The sequence below is a fragment of the Hyperolius riggenbachi genome, chromosome 10 (genome assembly GCF_040937935.1).
Source record: "Hyperolius riggenbachi isolate aHypRig1 chromosome 10, aHypRig1.pri, whole genome shotgun sequence".
NCBI classification, from domain to species: domain Eukaryota; kingdom Metazoa; phylum Chordata; class Amphibia; order Anura; family Hyperoliidae; genus Hyperolius; species Hyperolius riggenbachi.
In genome coordinates this window covers 76,584,599-76,600,323 of record NC_090655.1, presented here as the reverse complement: position 1 = coordinate 76,600,323, position 15,725 = coordinate 76,584,599, and the positions used below count along the sequence as shown (strand labels likewise).

Sequence of the window (15,725 nt, the reverse complement as noted above, 5' to 3'; positions counted from 1 at the left end):
ACTGAGGGCTGGTGCACACCAAAACCCGCTAGCAGATCCGCAAAATGCTTGCAGATTTTTAAACGCTTTTTTTTATTTTTATGAGGCGTTTTGCTAGCGTTTTGCGGATTGCTGCTGCGGTTTTCAGTATAGTAGATTTCATATATTGTTACAGTAAAGCTGTTACTGAACAGCTTCTGTAACAAAAACGCCTGCAAAACCGCTCTGAACAGGCGTTTTTCAGAGCGGTTTGCGTTTTTCCTATACTTAACATTGAGGCAGAAACGCATCCGAAATCCAAAAAATGCCTCACCCAGGCATTTTTCATTTCTGCAAAACGCCTGCCGCTCTGGTGTGCACCACCCCATTGAGATACATTGACCAAGCAGATCCGCAGCCGCAAGCGGATCTGAAAACGCCCAAAAAGCCGCTCGGTGTGCACCAGCCCTGAGGCCTTGTTAAAATTATAAATCCTCAGCTATTTTAAGCGCTGAGTAATTTATTGTGATTTTTTTAAAATCACCTTTCCCTATTCTTTCGAGAGATTTTTTTTTTGTTTCCTGACGTCACTCAGGAAGTGAACTCTTTCACCCGGAAATTAATAAATACAATGGACTCTATTCATAAAGCATTCCGGTAATGAGTACTTTTCCGTTAGCCGGGCACATCCGGCAGGAGGCGCTAATTACTATTCCCTCTCCAGGCCGCCATGGATAGTAGGGAACGATGTAACTCTGGTGGAGTTTTGTCGCCACCTATTGGATGCGCCAGCTAACGGAAAAAAACCCGGTAATGTTCAAAACAGCTGACTTTACCGACCACTTAGCAAAATGTCCATTCATAAAAGCTGTTTCCGCATGAAAAGCTGACATTCCTGAGCAGTGCGGGAAATTACCGCCTTATGCGGTGATTATCTCATTACATGTCACTAAATGTCAATTCATTAAGATTAGAGCAGGCGGAATTGGGATGGAGAATGCTGTCTGTTTAGAAAAGGTGGTAAGGATGAGATAACAGCCAAGCTAATGGGGACAGATCTCCCAGGCAGCAGCAGCAGAGGTCAGAACAAAAAAGGCATCCCAGAATACCCAGGCTGTGTTTTTTAACCCCTTGGGTACCTGTTTTCAGATATATTTCACATCAGAAAGCCTGCATGTGTAACATTTCTTGAAGTTCTTCTGAGCTGTGGCAATTAAATACTGTAGACTGTTTAGAAAGACTAGACAGATTCAGGGCAAACAGAGGCAGTTTAAAAAAAATGCACATCTAAAGCGAAGTTGGGGCTGCCTCTTTTATTGTAACACTGGGCCAGATTTATCAAGAGTGTCTGAGACAAAATATTACTAGGTTTTTAGAAATCCATGCAGAACTGTCTCAGCCTAAGAAATCACTAAATAGTGCAGATTCCTTCTAAAACGGTTGTATAATAGGAGGAGCTAGGAAGGTCTTCCAGACAGTGCAGTGTGTGAGGGGAATTGCTGTTGCTGAGGTAACCAACACACCTCCTGTATTAATAGCAGCAGGCTCTGAGGAGGAATTTAGCAGGTGGGAGGAGCACAACACAAACCATGTATAGCCTGCACTCTGCAATCATGTCTAGCCAGCAGTTCTACATCAAGCACTTCTTAGCGGAGCAGTGCTTTTCAGCGCTGCTAGCTTTGGGCGCAGCCAGCGCCGCCATAGACTGTAATAGGAATCAGTCTATAGCGGCGCTCAGTGAGGAAGGTCGGCTCCGTCAGAAGACGGAGCCGAAGTTGTTTAAAAAACACAATAATTCGGCCTCCAGCAATCGCTGGAAGCCGAATTATTTCATTCCCCCACTATCCATGTCGGCCTGGAGGGGGAATAGTAATTAAAACGCCCCGGACTTGTGCAGAAGCAGGACCAGCCATTTAACAGCTGGATCCTGCGCCCAAGTCTACCAGCGCCGTATTCAAATGTACGCCTTCTTAGGGCCCTTTTCCACTAGCAATCGCTAGCGTTCACGCTGAACGCTAGCGATTGCTGAATCGCAATTACCGGCGATTCCCCGACGTTCCCGGCCGCGATTTTGCTATGCACTGCATAGCAAAATCGCGGCAAATATCGCTCCGCCGCGCGTTCGCGTTCCTGTCAAAAACGAATTGCGGTAGTGGAAATGACCTACCGCGATTCCTATGTTAAAAAGCAAACCGTAGCGCTTGTAAAATCGCTAGCGGTTTGCGTCTTTGCGATTCAGCCAGCGCAAACGCGCTGGTGGAAAAGGGCCCTTAATCTGCGCCAGTTTAGGGATGGATTTGCACTTTTCTTAACTGTAGTGCAGCTTTAGAAATTCATGCTAAATTGCCACTATTACCTAGGATTTAAGAAGGTTCTTATTATCACACAGAACTGTTCTCCCTGCTGGTTAGAACAGATTAAGAAGAAAAAACTGTTGGTAATGCGTTGATACATCTCCCCCGCTGTCTCTGCAAGGAGAAAATGTATCAACTCAAGCAGCTTCTCATGTTACCGCCAGCCTAGTTTGGGAAATCCCCGACCTTTTATCGCAGCTGTGAACATTTTTATGAATTAGCACACAAAAGTCTAAAATACCGTTGTAGTATTTTCCCTCCAAGATTTTTTTTTACCGCAAAACATTTTATGAATAGAGCCCAATGTATTTATTCGTGAAAAGCACTTGGGAAATCTCAATACAAAGCGCTTTGCGATTTCCCTATACCTTCCATTATAGGCAAATCGCCCAGAAAATGGTACAGGCAGCGCTTTGGGGAGCGGATCACAATCGAACCTCTCATATGTGAATACTCTCATAGGGAACCATTGTATAAATGCGGTACTTATCCGTTAGCCGGGCGCATCCGGCAGGTGGCGACAAAACTCCACCAGAGTTACATCTTTCCCTACTATCCTGGAGGGGGAATAGTAATTAGCGCCACCTGCCGGATGCGCCCGGCTAACGGATCAGTACCATAAACGCTTTTAGAGCAATTTCTGAAATCGCCAGCGCTTAAATAAAAACCCGAAAACGCTCTAGGTAAGAACAAGCCCTGACAGTATCCAGAGTAGCAATCTGCTTTTGTATATTTTTGGGGAACTAGAAACTCTAGCAGTGCTTTTTGGAGGACTTTTCGGGGGGGGGGGGGGGGGGTTAGGGGGGTGTTTAGTGGCGGTGGCAGCCCCCCTCTTTTCCCTGATTTTGAGTGTAGTATATAGGTAAGTAGGTAACTAGGTATAGTTGCCCCCAGTATAGGTAGCTAACACAGTTGCCCCTGTATAAGGACTATAGTTGCCCCAGTATAGTTAGTTAGGTAGTATAGTTACCCCAATATAGCTAGTACAGTTAGCCCAGTATACCAAGTACAGTTAGCCCGGTATGGCAAGTATAGTTACCCCAGTATAGTTACCCCAGTGTAGCAAGTACAGTTAGCCCAGTGTAGCCAGTACAGTTAGCCCAGTGTAGCAAGTACAGTTAGCCCAGTGTAGCCAGTACAGTTAGCCCAGTGTAGCCAGTACAGTTAGCCCAGTGTAGCCAGTACAGTTAGCCCAGTATAGCCAGTACAGTTAGCCCAGTGTAGCCAGTACAGTTAGCCCAGTGTAGCCAGTACAGTTAGCCCAGTGTAGCCAGTATAGTTAGCCCAGTACAGTTAGCCCAGTGTAGCCAGTACAGTTAGCCCAGTGTAGCCAGTACAGTTAGCCCAGTGTAGCCAGTAGTTACCCCAGTATAGCTGCCCCAATGTAGCTAGCAGAGGTACCCTCTCCACCCCGCGGCCGCCGCTCCTGTTTCCTTATGAGCTGGCGGCCGCTTCCTTCCTTATATTCCGCCAGCCGCGGCTCTACTCTTCACAGCATGTCGTATTACAGCAGCGCTTCCTGTGCGGCTGCTGTAAGGAGGGAATGAGGCGGAGCAGTGGCTTCCTGTAGCAGCGATACGCATCACCGTTACCATGGGAACCGCTGTCACGGCTCCCTTGGCTCCTTACAGCAGCCGTGCAGGAAGCGCTGCTGTAATACGACATGCTGTGAAGAGGAGAGCCGCGGCTGGAGGAATATAAGGAAGGAAGCGGCCGCCCGCTCATAAGGTAACAGGAGCGGCGGCCGCGGGGGGAGAGGGAGAAGCCGCGGCCCCCCAGAAATCTGCCCAAGGACCCCCAGGGGGCCGCGGCCCCCAGGTTGGGGACCCATGTGTTACACTGTTCGCTACCACCAAGCAAGGACTGTTTTGTTTTGCTGCACTGTTGTTTTTCTGTTTGCCACAATACAGCACCGTTTGTTTGTGAGATACTGTGCCTGGGCCTGTCTGTAAGAAAAGTCCCTGTTAACCAGCACTCAGGCTACCAGAAGTCTCAACTAACAGGCATAACGGAGGGGACTGGTTTTTGGAGATGTTTGAGGGGGTTTGCGAGCCTTAAAATACTCACCGAGCCTCCAGCGAACTTTAAGTCCTAGCGGGCATCTGTGCACGGCTTCCAGCGTGTCACGTGACCTGACGTGGGTTAGATGACACGCTAGGGTCTACAGGACATCGCTGGAGGATCGGTGACAATTCTAATCGTGGTGGTGGGGGGGTTGTACTTTTTCGGGGATGTATCCGCACATGTATCCGACATCGGGCGATCCCCGCTGGTGCTGGATACTGGGAATTTTGCTGCATGCTATTATGCAGATTATAAACTAGCTATGGTGTCTACTGCATCCTGTTTCAAAAATATTCTGTACATTCTCCTGAATTCCTGCATCCCCTTCTTTCTTGATATAGATTATCTCTCTCCAGTCCTTATCATCCCCCCCAGCAGATTTTATCTTGGAAGGTGAAATAATATGTATTATATGATGTAATATTGATCAGTTTCATTTTAAGATAGTTTAACCACACGTAAGTAAATATACACTAAGGCCCCATTCACACTAGAGCATTTTGCCGCGATTTCGGCAAAAAGCTCAAACGCTAGCACTTTTTAAAAGTGCTAGTGTAATGAAACTGTATGGGCCCGTTCTTACTTAAAATCGCAAAACGCAAACGCGTCACTTAAACCATTTTCAGGTGATTTCCCAGCGATCGCGTTTCAGTGCTATAGAAGCGCTAAACGGCGTTATGCGTTTGTAAGTGTGAATGGGGCCTAAGGCCTGGAACCCACTAGCGGAGCTTTTTTAACCCTTATAAAAGCGATTGTGATTTGAAAAGCTATTGCTAATGTAATGCTATGGGTGTGATACCACTTAAGAGATTTTTTTTTCTAAATCCCCCATAACTTTACATTAGCAACTTATTTTCAAATCACTAGAGCTTAGAAAAGAGCATCTAGTGGGTCCCAGGTCTAGCTGGCCACTAACGGTCCAATTTCTAGCGAAAAATCGTTCGAGCGATCAGAAATTCTGATCGGACGAAAAATCGTTCACTACACCATCAACTAACCAATTATTGCTTCCTATCTATCACGACCACCAAGAAAATCCAAATTTTCGTTCGACGAAAATTCATTCGGGCGACATTTTTTTCACTCATTCATAATCGATTGTGTCCACCAATGGAGATTATTTACAACCAATCCGATCAGAATTTCTGATCGCTCGAATGATTTTTCTCTAGAAATTGGACCGTTAGTGGCCAGCTTAAGGGCTGGTGCACACCAGGGCGGTTCTGGAGTGTTTTTTAAAACGCTTGCAGGGGGGAAACCGCTTGGCTAATGAAAGTGAATGGGATGGTGCACACCAGAGCGGTTTGTTTTTTCCACAAACGCAAACTGGGGGCTGCAGCATTTTTTAGATTTCCGAGGCGTTTCTGCTTCAAAGTTAAAGTAAAGGAAAGTGGAAAATCGCTCTGAAAATTTCTAGATCAGAGCGGTTTTCCAGGCGTTTTGTTACAGTAGCTGTTCAGTAACAGCTTTACTGTAACAATATTTGAAATCTGCTACACAAACGCTCCAAAAAACGCTAGGCATGTTTAGAAAAAAATGTCTAAACATGCCTAGAATCGCTCTGAAAATCTGCTTCAAAAACCTCTAGCGTTAGCTGATCTGCTAGAGGCTTTTGGTGTGCACTGGCCCTAAGGCAGTGTTTTTCAGGCCTCTTGCACACTACATGCGATTCCGCTTTTTAATACAATCCAATTTTTGATTCCGATTACAAAAAGTACTGCATGATGCTACGTTTTTTAATCAGAATCAAAAATCGGATCGTATAAAAAAAAATCGGAATCCCATAATGTGCTCTATTCACAAAGCATAACCTCATTCGGTAATGCTGATTCTACCCATCACCTTCCCAAGTTACAATTCACTAAACCTGCTACTGCACACAAAATTACAGTTCCCGACTAGTGCGGTAACTTACTTCTGTGCTAATTACCTCAGGAAATGTCAATTAATATCAATTCACAAATATTCCCACACTTCATTTACCGGCCAAAAGTGTCAGTAAATTTTCGCCAGCCCACAGCAGACGATAACCTGCTCTCCACATGCTGTCTCTGTGTGGTAGAAGAGCTCCCCCTGGTGGCTGCAGCACTTCTAAAGGGAAGACGTAGTAGTCACACAAACACAGCTCCCTCCCTGCCTGCAGCCCTGAGGGCTTAGTGAATTGAGCCATGTTTGTTCGGTAAACTACCGAACTTCTGCCTCATAGGGGAAAAGTTTAGTGAATTTGGGAAAAAAAAGTGTAAAATACTGCACGAGGTATTTTACCTCCAATTTTTTTTACCGCACTGCTTATTTTGAATAGAGCCCAGAGTGTGCAAGAGGCCTTAAACCGAGTACATTTGAAATCGGCGCCGGTAGATTTGGGCGCAGGATACAGCGGTATATGACTGATCCTGCTTCTGCACAAGTCCGGGGCGATTTAATTACTATCCCCCCTCCAGACCGCCATGGATAGTGGGGGAATGAAATAATTTGGCTTCCAGCGACTGCTGGAGGCCGAATTATTATGTTTTTAAGCAACCTCGGCTCCGTCTTCTGACGGAGCCGACGTTACTCACTGAACGCTGCAATAGGAATGATTACTATTGTAGTCTATGGAGGCGCCGGCTGCACCCAAATCTAGCAGCGCTGAAAAGCACTGCTCCGCTTAAACCTGTCATTGTGACTCCCCAATGGTGCATGCTTTGCAGGCAACCTCACCTATGCACAGGTGGGATAATTAGTGTCTCAGCTACATGGAATCCACCCACCTGTGCATAGGTGAGGTTTCCTGCAAAACATGGGGAGTCACAAGGACAGGTTTGAGAAACACTGCACAAAAAGGCATCTTTTCCATTCCTTTTCATGGAAGCTGGCCACAAGTGCCATTCCGAATGGCAGTGTTTGGTAAAACTGCACAGGCCAGGTTTGCAGCAAAAAATGTGGTCTTATCTGTGCGTGGTAACCGCCATGGTCAGACATGGGGGGGAGGGCAACTGTCATTATCCGGACTACTGGAGGAAGCAAAGTTTACCATTTGCTCTTATTTAGTCTGAGTGCACTCAGGCTGGGTCCAGGTATCCAGTTTATTTACAGCTTGCAGAGCATTTAGTTGTGATCAGTTAGGGCCCGTTTCCACTTGTGCGGCGAGATTGACGGAAAAATCGCAGCAAAGAATCCGCATGCAGTTGCGGTTTCATTGGCGCTTCTATGCGGATTTTCACGTGGAATCGCTCGCGATTTTAACCATGTCAATGCCAGCATGCATTGACATGGGTTTTTAAGCGAAAACGCACGCGGAAACTCCGGGAATACCTCAAGAATAAAATGCTTGCGGTTTTCCTATTTAGTTACATTACCGGTGTGCGGCGTGCGAATTCTGATGGGTCTGCCGTGCAGATTTTTTCTGCATGACAAACCGCACAGAATCCCACACAAGTGGAAACAGGCCCATCGACTTCTATTGCTTGTGTGAATCTGCATGCAGAAAACGCATGCAGATTCGCTGTAGTGGAAACGGGCCCTTAGCATTCATTCTCTGATTTACTGCTTGGGAATATCTGTTACCTGAGATTTAGATAACTGCTGCAGCGGTGGGCAATTGATTCAGTACGTGGCCTGTGTGAATGGTGAGACGGATGTGAGAATGTCTGGGGTGTTCTGGGGACTCTTGTGTATTGGTTGCTGTGATTTTTGTGTCCAGAATAAAGCTTTGTATTCTTTCATGGATCTCTGAGGCCCCGACAAGCTTTTTTTCTCTCTGTGGTGTTGTGAAGTCTAGTGCTTAAAGTGACACTTAAGTCATCAAAAAAATGAGTTTTACTCACCTGGGGCTTCTACTAGGTGAGGCGCAGTACAGGCCGACCTGGAGGGACATGCTGGGAGTTTGGGGCTGGAGGAAGCTGCGGGTAAGTAGCGCTTATTTTGATCATTTTTGCTTGATAACTCCTTTAACCTCCTTAGCGGTAACCCCGTGTGTGACACGGGGTAAGCCGCCGGAGGGTGCCGCTCAGGCCCTGCTGGGCCGATTTACTGAATTTTTTTTTTGCTGGACGCAGCTAGCACTTTGCTAGCTGCGCCAGCACCCCGATCGCCGCCGCCGCGCGCCCGATCGCCGCTATCCGGTGCGGCGCGCGGCCCCCCCCCCCCAGACCCCGAGCGCTGCCTGGCCAATCAGTGCCAGGCAGCGCCGAGGGGTGGATCGGGTCTCCCAATGACGTCCCGACATTGCTGACGTCGGTGACGTCATCCCGCCCCGTCGCCATGGCGACGGGGGAAGCCCTCCAGGAAATCCCGTTCTTTGAACGGGATTTCCTGATCGCCTATCGCCGGAGGCGATCGGCGGGGCTGGGGGGATGCCGCTGAGCAGCGGCTATCATGTAGCGAGCCCTCGGCTCGCTACATGATAAAAAAAAAAAAAAATTAAAAAAAACTGTTGCGCTTCCCCCTGGCGGTATTTTTCATACCGCCAAGGGGGTTAAGCATCCCTTTAAGTTTTGAGGCCCAGTGTGAGTTGTTGTCTTAGGAGAGCTGTGTGCTCCCTATAATATTCATGAACAACTCTGATCCATTTCCGAGGACTGCCCTTTAAATTGTGCACCCCCTGTGCAGAGCACTAGCAAGCCTTGGGCCTTAAGTCGCCAGTGCGCGGCCCTATTTAGAGAAGCACACATGCGCAGGACTCTCGCATTGGCTGGTGTGATGACGCGTAGCGTGCTCGGCGGGGGGGCGCATGGGCGACTTCAGACCGAAGTAGCTGATTAACGGAGCCGCCAGCGGGACCGGAAGAGGAGCCTGGAAGACGCTGGGTGACCTCGCGGGCTGGAGGAAGCACCAGGTAAGTCCAAATTGTGATTTTATACAGAGCTCAGAGTCCCTTTAACCCTTTAGATTGTAGTGCCGATTTGCCAGGGCTCTCTCTTCCCTTTTTGTCTCTCAATGCTGTGTAATGTGTGCACAAATATAATACCCCTATGTAAAATCTGTAGTTTTTTTCACGGCTTCAGCTGTAATTCATCATTGTTTTGTATTGTTAATTGTTGTATTGTATATATTGTATTGTTATGCCTTGTATTCTGCTGTACAGGGCCACTAATATTTGGATTGTTTTTTTTCTCCAAAAAGGTGCGGTTTAATCAGTTGCTGTAGGTGGCAAAATTCTTTTCCTCCTCTGCTAGATAGAACTGAAACATATGTTCTTCCTCTTAGGCTCATAATGACACCATCGTGTATGGAAACACCCTATTCACTCACTCTACAGAGCTGAAAGTAACTTACAGAAAGAAGCTAAGTCTAACCCTGAGATGTCAGATGTACCGAGACACCGTGGTGGAAGCCCTGTACTTTCCAGAAGACGTAATGGAGAGCAACGTAGATCAGTATGGCCTGTACTTTGCCAATTTGGCTTTCTATCAGTCTTCAGCTTTTATGTATCCAGTAAGCCAGTATCCATATTATGTGTCACTCGGTCAACCTTTGTATCTGCAAGCCACGCTGGAAACGTCAGACCCTACCCTTGTTATGTTTGTAGACACGTGCTTGGCCTCACCTGATCCCATAGATACGTCAAGAAATGTGTTTTACGTGAGAAAGGATGGGTAAGTGTTATCTCCTGACTTCTTCTATTCACTATTTTCTTCTATTTTATATTGTAACTGCAGTCACTGAAATGAACCAGCTCACTGTTCAAGGTGACCAGGCAGCAATCCAACAGCCCGTAAAAATAAAAGTACAATATAACACAATACAGTAACATTTGTAAAGCACTTTTCTCCCATAGGGCCCAAAGCGCATAGATAATTCTCAGATCATTATATAGTTGCAGGGTGGACTGTGTTACAGATGAAATAGGTGTTCATAAATTCCAGCCTAAACAGGTAGCTTTTTAGTTTGGACTTAAATGCTTTCAGAAGTTGGAGATGTCCTGATTGAGTGTGACCAGGAGTTCCAAAGTATAGGGGCAGCATGACAGAAGTATTGGAGATGGACTCTGAGTGTGACCAAGGTATTAGATCCTTCTGATCTAAGAGAAACACAAGAAAGGTAATCCATTAAATATCACCTGGGCCCCCTCTGCTCCAGGGCCCCATAGCAGTTGCTATGGCTATTGCTACACCCCTGGTGTTATCAGCATAGCAGTGGTATGTCAGACCATGTTTTTGTATAATTATTCCAAGTGGCAGCATGTATATATTGTGAACAGCAAAACAGTAACAAGCTGTAGGGCACACTGTATTTTAGTGGTACAGGGATGGACAAGAAAGCCCCCAAAGTACAGTTCTATACAGGTGCCACAACCACTTGCAGTGAACTTTCAGAGGAAAGGGCAGTGAAGGAAACATGTTAAATTTCCAGAGGTTACAATCACCCCCAATTGTGTGCAGATGTATTCCAAATATCTGCAGTGCATCCTAGTGTCCACCAATAGAACAAATAATCTATTCTGTCTTCCAATTAGGAAAGGTTACTGCCAAACACACTATCTGTGATTGTACCAAATGCCCTTTTATTTAAATGGGTCCTGTGTAGTGATGGTCAAGTAAATGCAAATAACTTAGTTGATGCAAATTTATACAGCTTGAAAATGAACCAATCAAATCCTGCTGAGGTAAAATTCGACTGGTTCATTTTCAAGATGCATACATACAGATACTGGTTGAACTCGATGGACGTATGTCCTTTTTCAACCAAAATAACTATGTAACATTTGCATCAACTCGAAGTTATTTGCATCTACTTGACCATCACTAGTCCTCTGTGCAATGTAAACAGCACATACTTGTTTTTTTTTATTGATGTTTACGAACCTTGTGGTCCTCTCTGTTTTTACTGTGGTGGTGGCAAGTATGGTGAGCTGTCCTGATGTTAACTGCTCCCCTCCCCCCCCGTCGTCTTTTCTACCCCCTTCGTTTACCTGAAATTGCCCCGTGGCCCCATCTTCTGGTCGACTTGGTCGGGATTATTAAGCATTGTTGCCAGGGCTGCATGCGTACTATAGCACGCGTTCACCAGCCGAGCCTGCTCTGCGCATGTGTGTCACGATGACATCACACGCATGAGCAGAACAGGCTGAGTCAACTAAAAGATAGGGCCACCAGGGCAATTTCAGGTAAACGAGGGGGCAGAAAACGGGGGAGCGGTGAGCATCAGGACAGCTCACCATACATGCCAGCTTCCCCCGTTTCTAATCTTCTTTTAGTCTCTGGTATCCTTTAAAGCAGCGATGTCAAACCGGTCCTTCGAGGGCCGTGGTCCTCACACATTTTTGACATAGCTCAAATTAATTGATAGGTCTGAATCAGGAAAGTTGTGGTCCATCAGGTAGAACACATTTCTCTCTTTCTCAGTCCATCCTAAACACTGGCATGGATCTGGCCCTCCAGGCCTGGAGTTCGACACCTGTGCTTTCAAGGTGTGCTTAAGTCATCAAAAAAAAAGAGTTTTACTTACCTGGGGCTTCTACCAGACTCTGCAGCCATCCTGTGCCCTCATAGTCTCGATCAGATGCTCCTGTCCCCCGCCGGCAGCCACTTCCGTTTTCTGTGACAGGTCCGACAGGCCTGGGAACGTGAGTGATTCTTCGCGTTCCTGGCTGCAATAGTAGTATAGAGGGTGCTATTGCGGCCAGGAACGCAAAGAATCACTTGCGTTCCCAGGCCTGTCGGACCTGTCACTGAAAATGGAAGTGGCTGCCGGCGGGGGACAGGAACATCTGTTCGAGACTACGAGGGCACAGGGTGGCTGCAGGAGGCTGGTAGAAGCCCCAGGTGAGTAAAACTCAATTGTTTTGTTTGACTTAAGTATCACTTTAAGCAGTTTTTTTAGTTTTGAAAACTTTTAACACTTTTTTTTTTTTTTTTTAACACTTTTATTGGGCACTTTCAGTTAATAGCTACAATTGTTCCCACCACATTTGGGGGAGGGGAGTCTGAAATGTTAGATTTTATTTTTTAAAACCAGAAGATACCACACATGTACCTTCAAGGCTGAGTAGGAGACTCCCCCATGTGCGATTAAACTGGTTACAGATTGAGCAACAAGAACAGTGTAAGTACCCATTTATTTACTTACTCCAGCTTTAGGCCTGAGTTCCTACACAAGATTGAGCTCCTGTTTTCCCTGTGGGCTGGTGCACACCGAGCGGGTTATCTCGCGTTTTTTACAGCCGCTCGCGGCTGTGGAAACGTGTGGGTAATGTATTTCAATGGGGTGGTTCACACTAGTGTTGGGCGAACAATGTTCGCCACTGTTCGGGTTCTGCAGAACATCACCCTGTTCGGGTGATGTTCGCGTTCGGCCGAACACCTGATGGTGTTCGGCCTTTTAAGTTCGGGTTCGCCCCGAACTTCTAATGGCCGCCGAACAGGGCCCCTGTTCGGCCGAATACTGCCCCCCTATGGGGTCGCAGGCATAAGGGGGGAGCATGCCCCGATCGCGGGGGGGGTCGGAAATTCCCCCCACCCCCTCCGCTAGCGCTCCCCCCTCTGCCCGCTTCCCCATTCAAAAGTTTAAGCAAAGTACCTGTAGTGGATGGCCTGGCAGTGGGCGGCACTGTGGAGTGAGGAGGAGGAGTCCGGAGAGTGACGAGTTGAGGGAGGCCGGGCAGCGGGCGTGAGGTCAGAGAAAGGGCGGAAGTACCACAAGGGTACTTCCGCTGAACCGCCCACTGCCCGGCCTCCCTCAACTCGTCTCTCTCCGGACTCCTCCTCCTCACTCCACAGTGCCGCCCACTGCCAGGCCATCCACTACAGGTACTTTGCTTAAACTTTTGAATGGGGAAGCGGGCAGAGGGGGGAGCGCTAGCGGAGGGGGTGGGGGGAATTTCCGACCCCCCCCCCCCGCGATCGGGGCATGCTCCCCCCTTATGCCTGCGACCCCATATGGCCCCCAAAAGCTGGATGTTCGGAAAGTTCGGGGTTCGGCCCGAACATGCCGAACATCTCGGCCATGTTCGGCGAACTTTCCCGAACCCGAACATCCAGGTGTTCGCCCATCACTAGTTCACACCAGAGCGGGAGGCGTTTTGCTGAAACGCATACTCCCGGGCTGAGGGATTTTTGGATTTCGGAGGCGTTTCTGCCTCCAATGTAAATTATAGGAAAAACGCAAACCGCTCTGAAAACCGCCAGTTCAGAGAGGTTTTGCAGGCGTTTTTGTTACAGAAGCTGTTCAGTAACAGCTTTACTGTATCAATATATGAAATCTACTACACCAAAAACGCTACCCAAAACCGCAAAACGCTAGCTGAAACTCTTCATAAAAATAAGAAAAAGCGTTTCAAAAACCGCTAGCGTTTTGCGGATCTGCTAGCGGTTTTTGGTGTGCACCAGGCCTCAGTTTATACTTTGTTTCTGAAAATCACGTGATCATGTTCATTATGATCATCATCATATTTTTTATTGCTGTGTCTTTCTTTGGGGACCACAATAATGTTTTCCATTTTGTATTTCAGCTGTTCAAAGGTTCCGGACTACAAAACATACGCTTCTACCTCTGGAGCCACAATCCGCTTTGGGTTTAATGCTTTCAGCTTCTTGAAGCAGTATTCTAGTGTGTACATACAATGTAAGCTTGTTGTATGCAAGAAGTATGATGAGCAGTCCCGCTGCAACAAAGGCTGTATGTCCAGAAAGAAGAGAGATCTTGGTGGCCACCATGAGCATGTCCATGCTGTCGCAGGACCTCTGAAGCTCAAGGAACTGTAAAGTGTAAATTTCCCGACTTCCAGAATTTTCACTACAATGTTTTTTTATTTTTACAAAGATAAGAATTTCTGCGCAAAGCAATACCCTGCATTTTTCCAAATTGGGAATTTTCTAGAAGAAAAAAATACCAGTTTTCACAAATTCTTGTTAAGGAAAAAATCAGTGTATTTTTGTGAAAAGTTGTCCTGTAATTTTTCACTGCAAATACAACTTCATGAATGTATCAAAGACAACTTCATGAATGTATCCAGCTCTTCCCTATTCAGAAAAATAAATAAAAATGTTAATGATCTTGGAATAAAACTGAAATAATATTTGTTCACCTGGAATAAAACTGAAGTCGTGTACATTTGTCATGTAAAACAGTTCCTTGTTGCAGGATAGGTCTGGTCAATGAGATGCAAATCATTTTGAGTTGATGCAGGATTTTGCAAATTTTGTATGTATTTTGTAAAAGGACCAATCCAATTTTACCTCAGCAGGATTTGATTGGTTCATGTTCAAGCTACATAAATTTGCATAATGCTGCATCAACTCGAAATTATTTGCATTGTATTGACCATCCCTATTGCAGAATTCTTGATAAGTTTCAATAAAATTAGTGAAACATATATATTGAAACATATATATTATTGTTAGTTAGTATTTATATTGTGCCAACATCTTCCACGGCGCTTAACAGAGTACATGGTCTTGTCACTAACTCTCCCTCAGTGGGGCTCACAATCTAATACCTACCACAGTCATATGTCCATTGTAGCCTAGGGCCAATTTTAGGGGTAAGCCAATCAACTTATCTGTATGTTTTTGGGAAGTGGGAGGAAAATGAAGTGCCCGGAGGAAACACACACAGACAAGGGGAGAACATACCCTTACTGTTAGATTTACAGTGTTTGTGTCAGTATTGGCAATAACTGCAGATTCTTGCCAAAGTAATATTTCCATTAAAGTTTACATTTTCACCTAAAGGCAAACGTATTGAGAAAAAGTGTTTTTCCCCCCTATCTGGCTTTCATTTTCACTGTGTTTTGTCACACTCATACACTTGTGCAAGCATTCTTGTCACTTTTGAAATAGCAAAATGTTTTGAAAATGTCAGAAAAGTGAAAAAAAGCTATATTTACCCATAACCAACCAGACTCACCTGACCCAGACACTCAGAATCACCTGACTACAGTAAGATGACATCCGTTACCTTTGCACACAACTTATACTCTCTTTACTGTGTTAATGAATAAAACTTATGTGTTAACAAATAAAGATTTTATGTTTGTGGACTTTGACAAGTGAAGGTCAGTTTACAGTATAGCCTGTAAAATGTACAGTATATGCTGGTTTTCTGGGCTGGTTGGTTTCAATCCCCCCCCTGAGGATGATTGTGTAGATGCAATCAAAGTATGGTATAGTCATTTAACCTTCCTGGCATTCATTTCCCCAGGATTTCTTTGCAAAAAAGTGGTCTAATTTCAAATTATTTTCAAGCATATTTTTTGTACTTGCTTTTTTTTTTTAATATTGATTTCAATACAGGATATTGTATTGAATTAAATTCAAAATAAAAAATAATTAGTTTGCTGCCAGATATTGATGATGTTGCTCGCCAGGGAACATGTCATCGCTGAGGGAGAAGCAAATCCACCGTGGGCCATAGAAGTAGACACTGGGG

General features: G+C 45.9%; 1 protein-coding gene across 1 annotated transcript in view; it reads left to right on the top strand.

The window, feature by feature from the left end:
• The window catches only part of LOC137533856 (CUB and zona pellucida-like domain-containing protein 1), a 60,353-nt gene extending 45,995 nt beyond the window's left edge, over positions 1–14,358 (top strand). Inside the window, exons 10-11 of the mRNA XM_068255112.1 lie at positions 9,564–9,952; positions 13,807–14,358. Of these exons, the coding sequence (XP_068111213.1) occupies positions 9,564–9,952; positions 13,807–14,059 (642 nt within the window). The 3' untranslated portion in view covers positions 14,060–14,358. The remainder of the gene's footprint in view (positions 1–9,563; positions 9,953–13,806) is intronic.
• Positions 14,359–15,725: the final 1,367 nt, after the last annotated feature.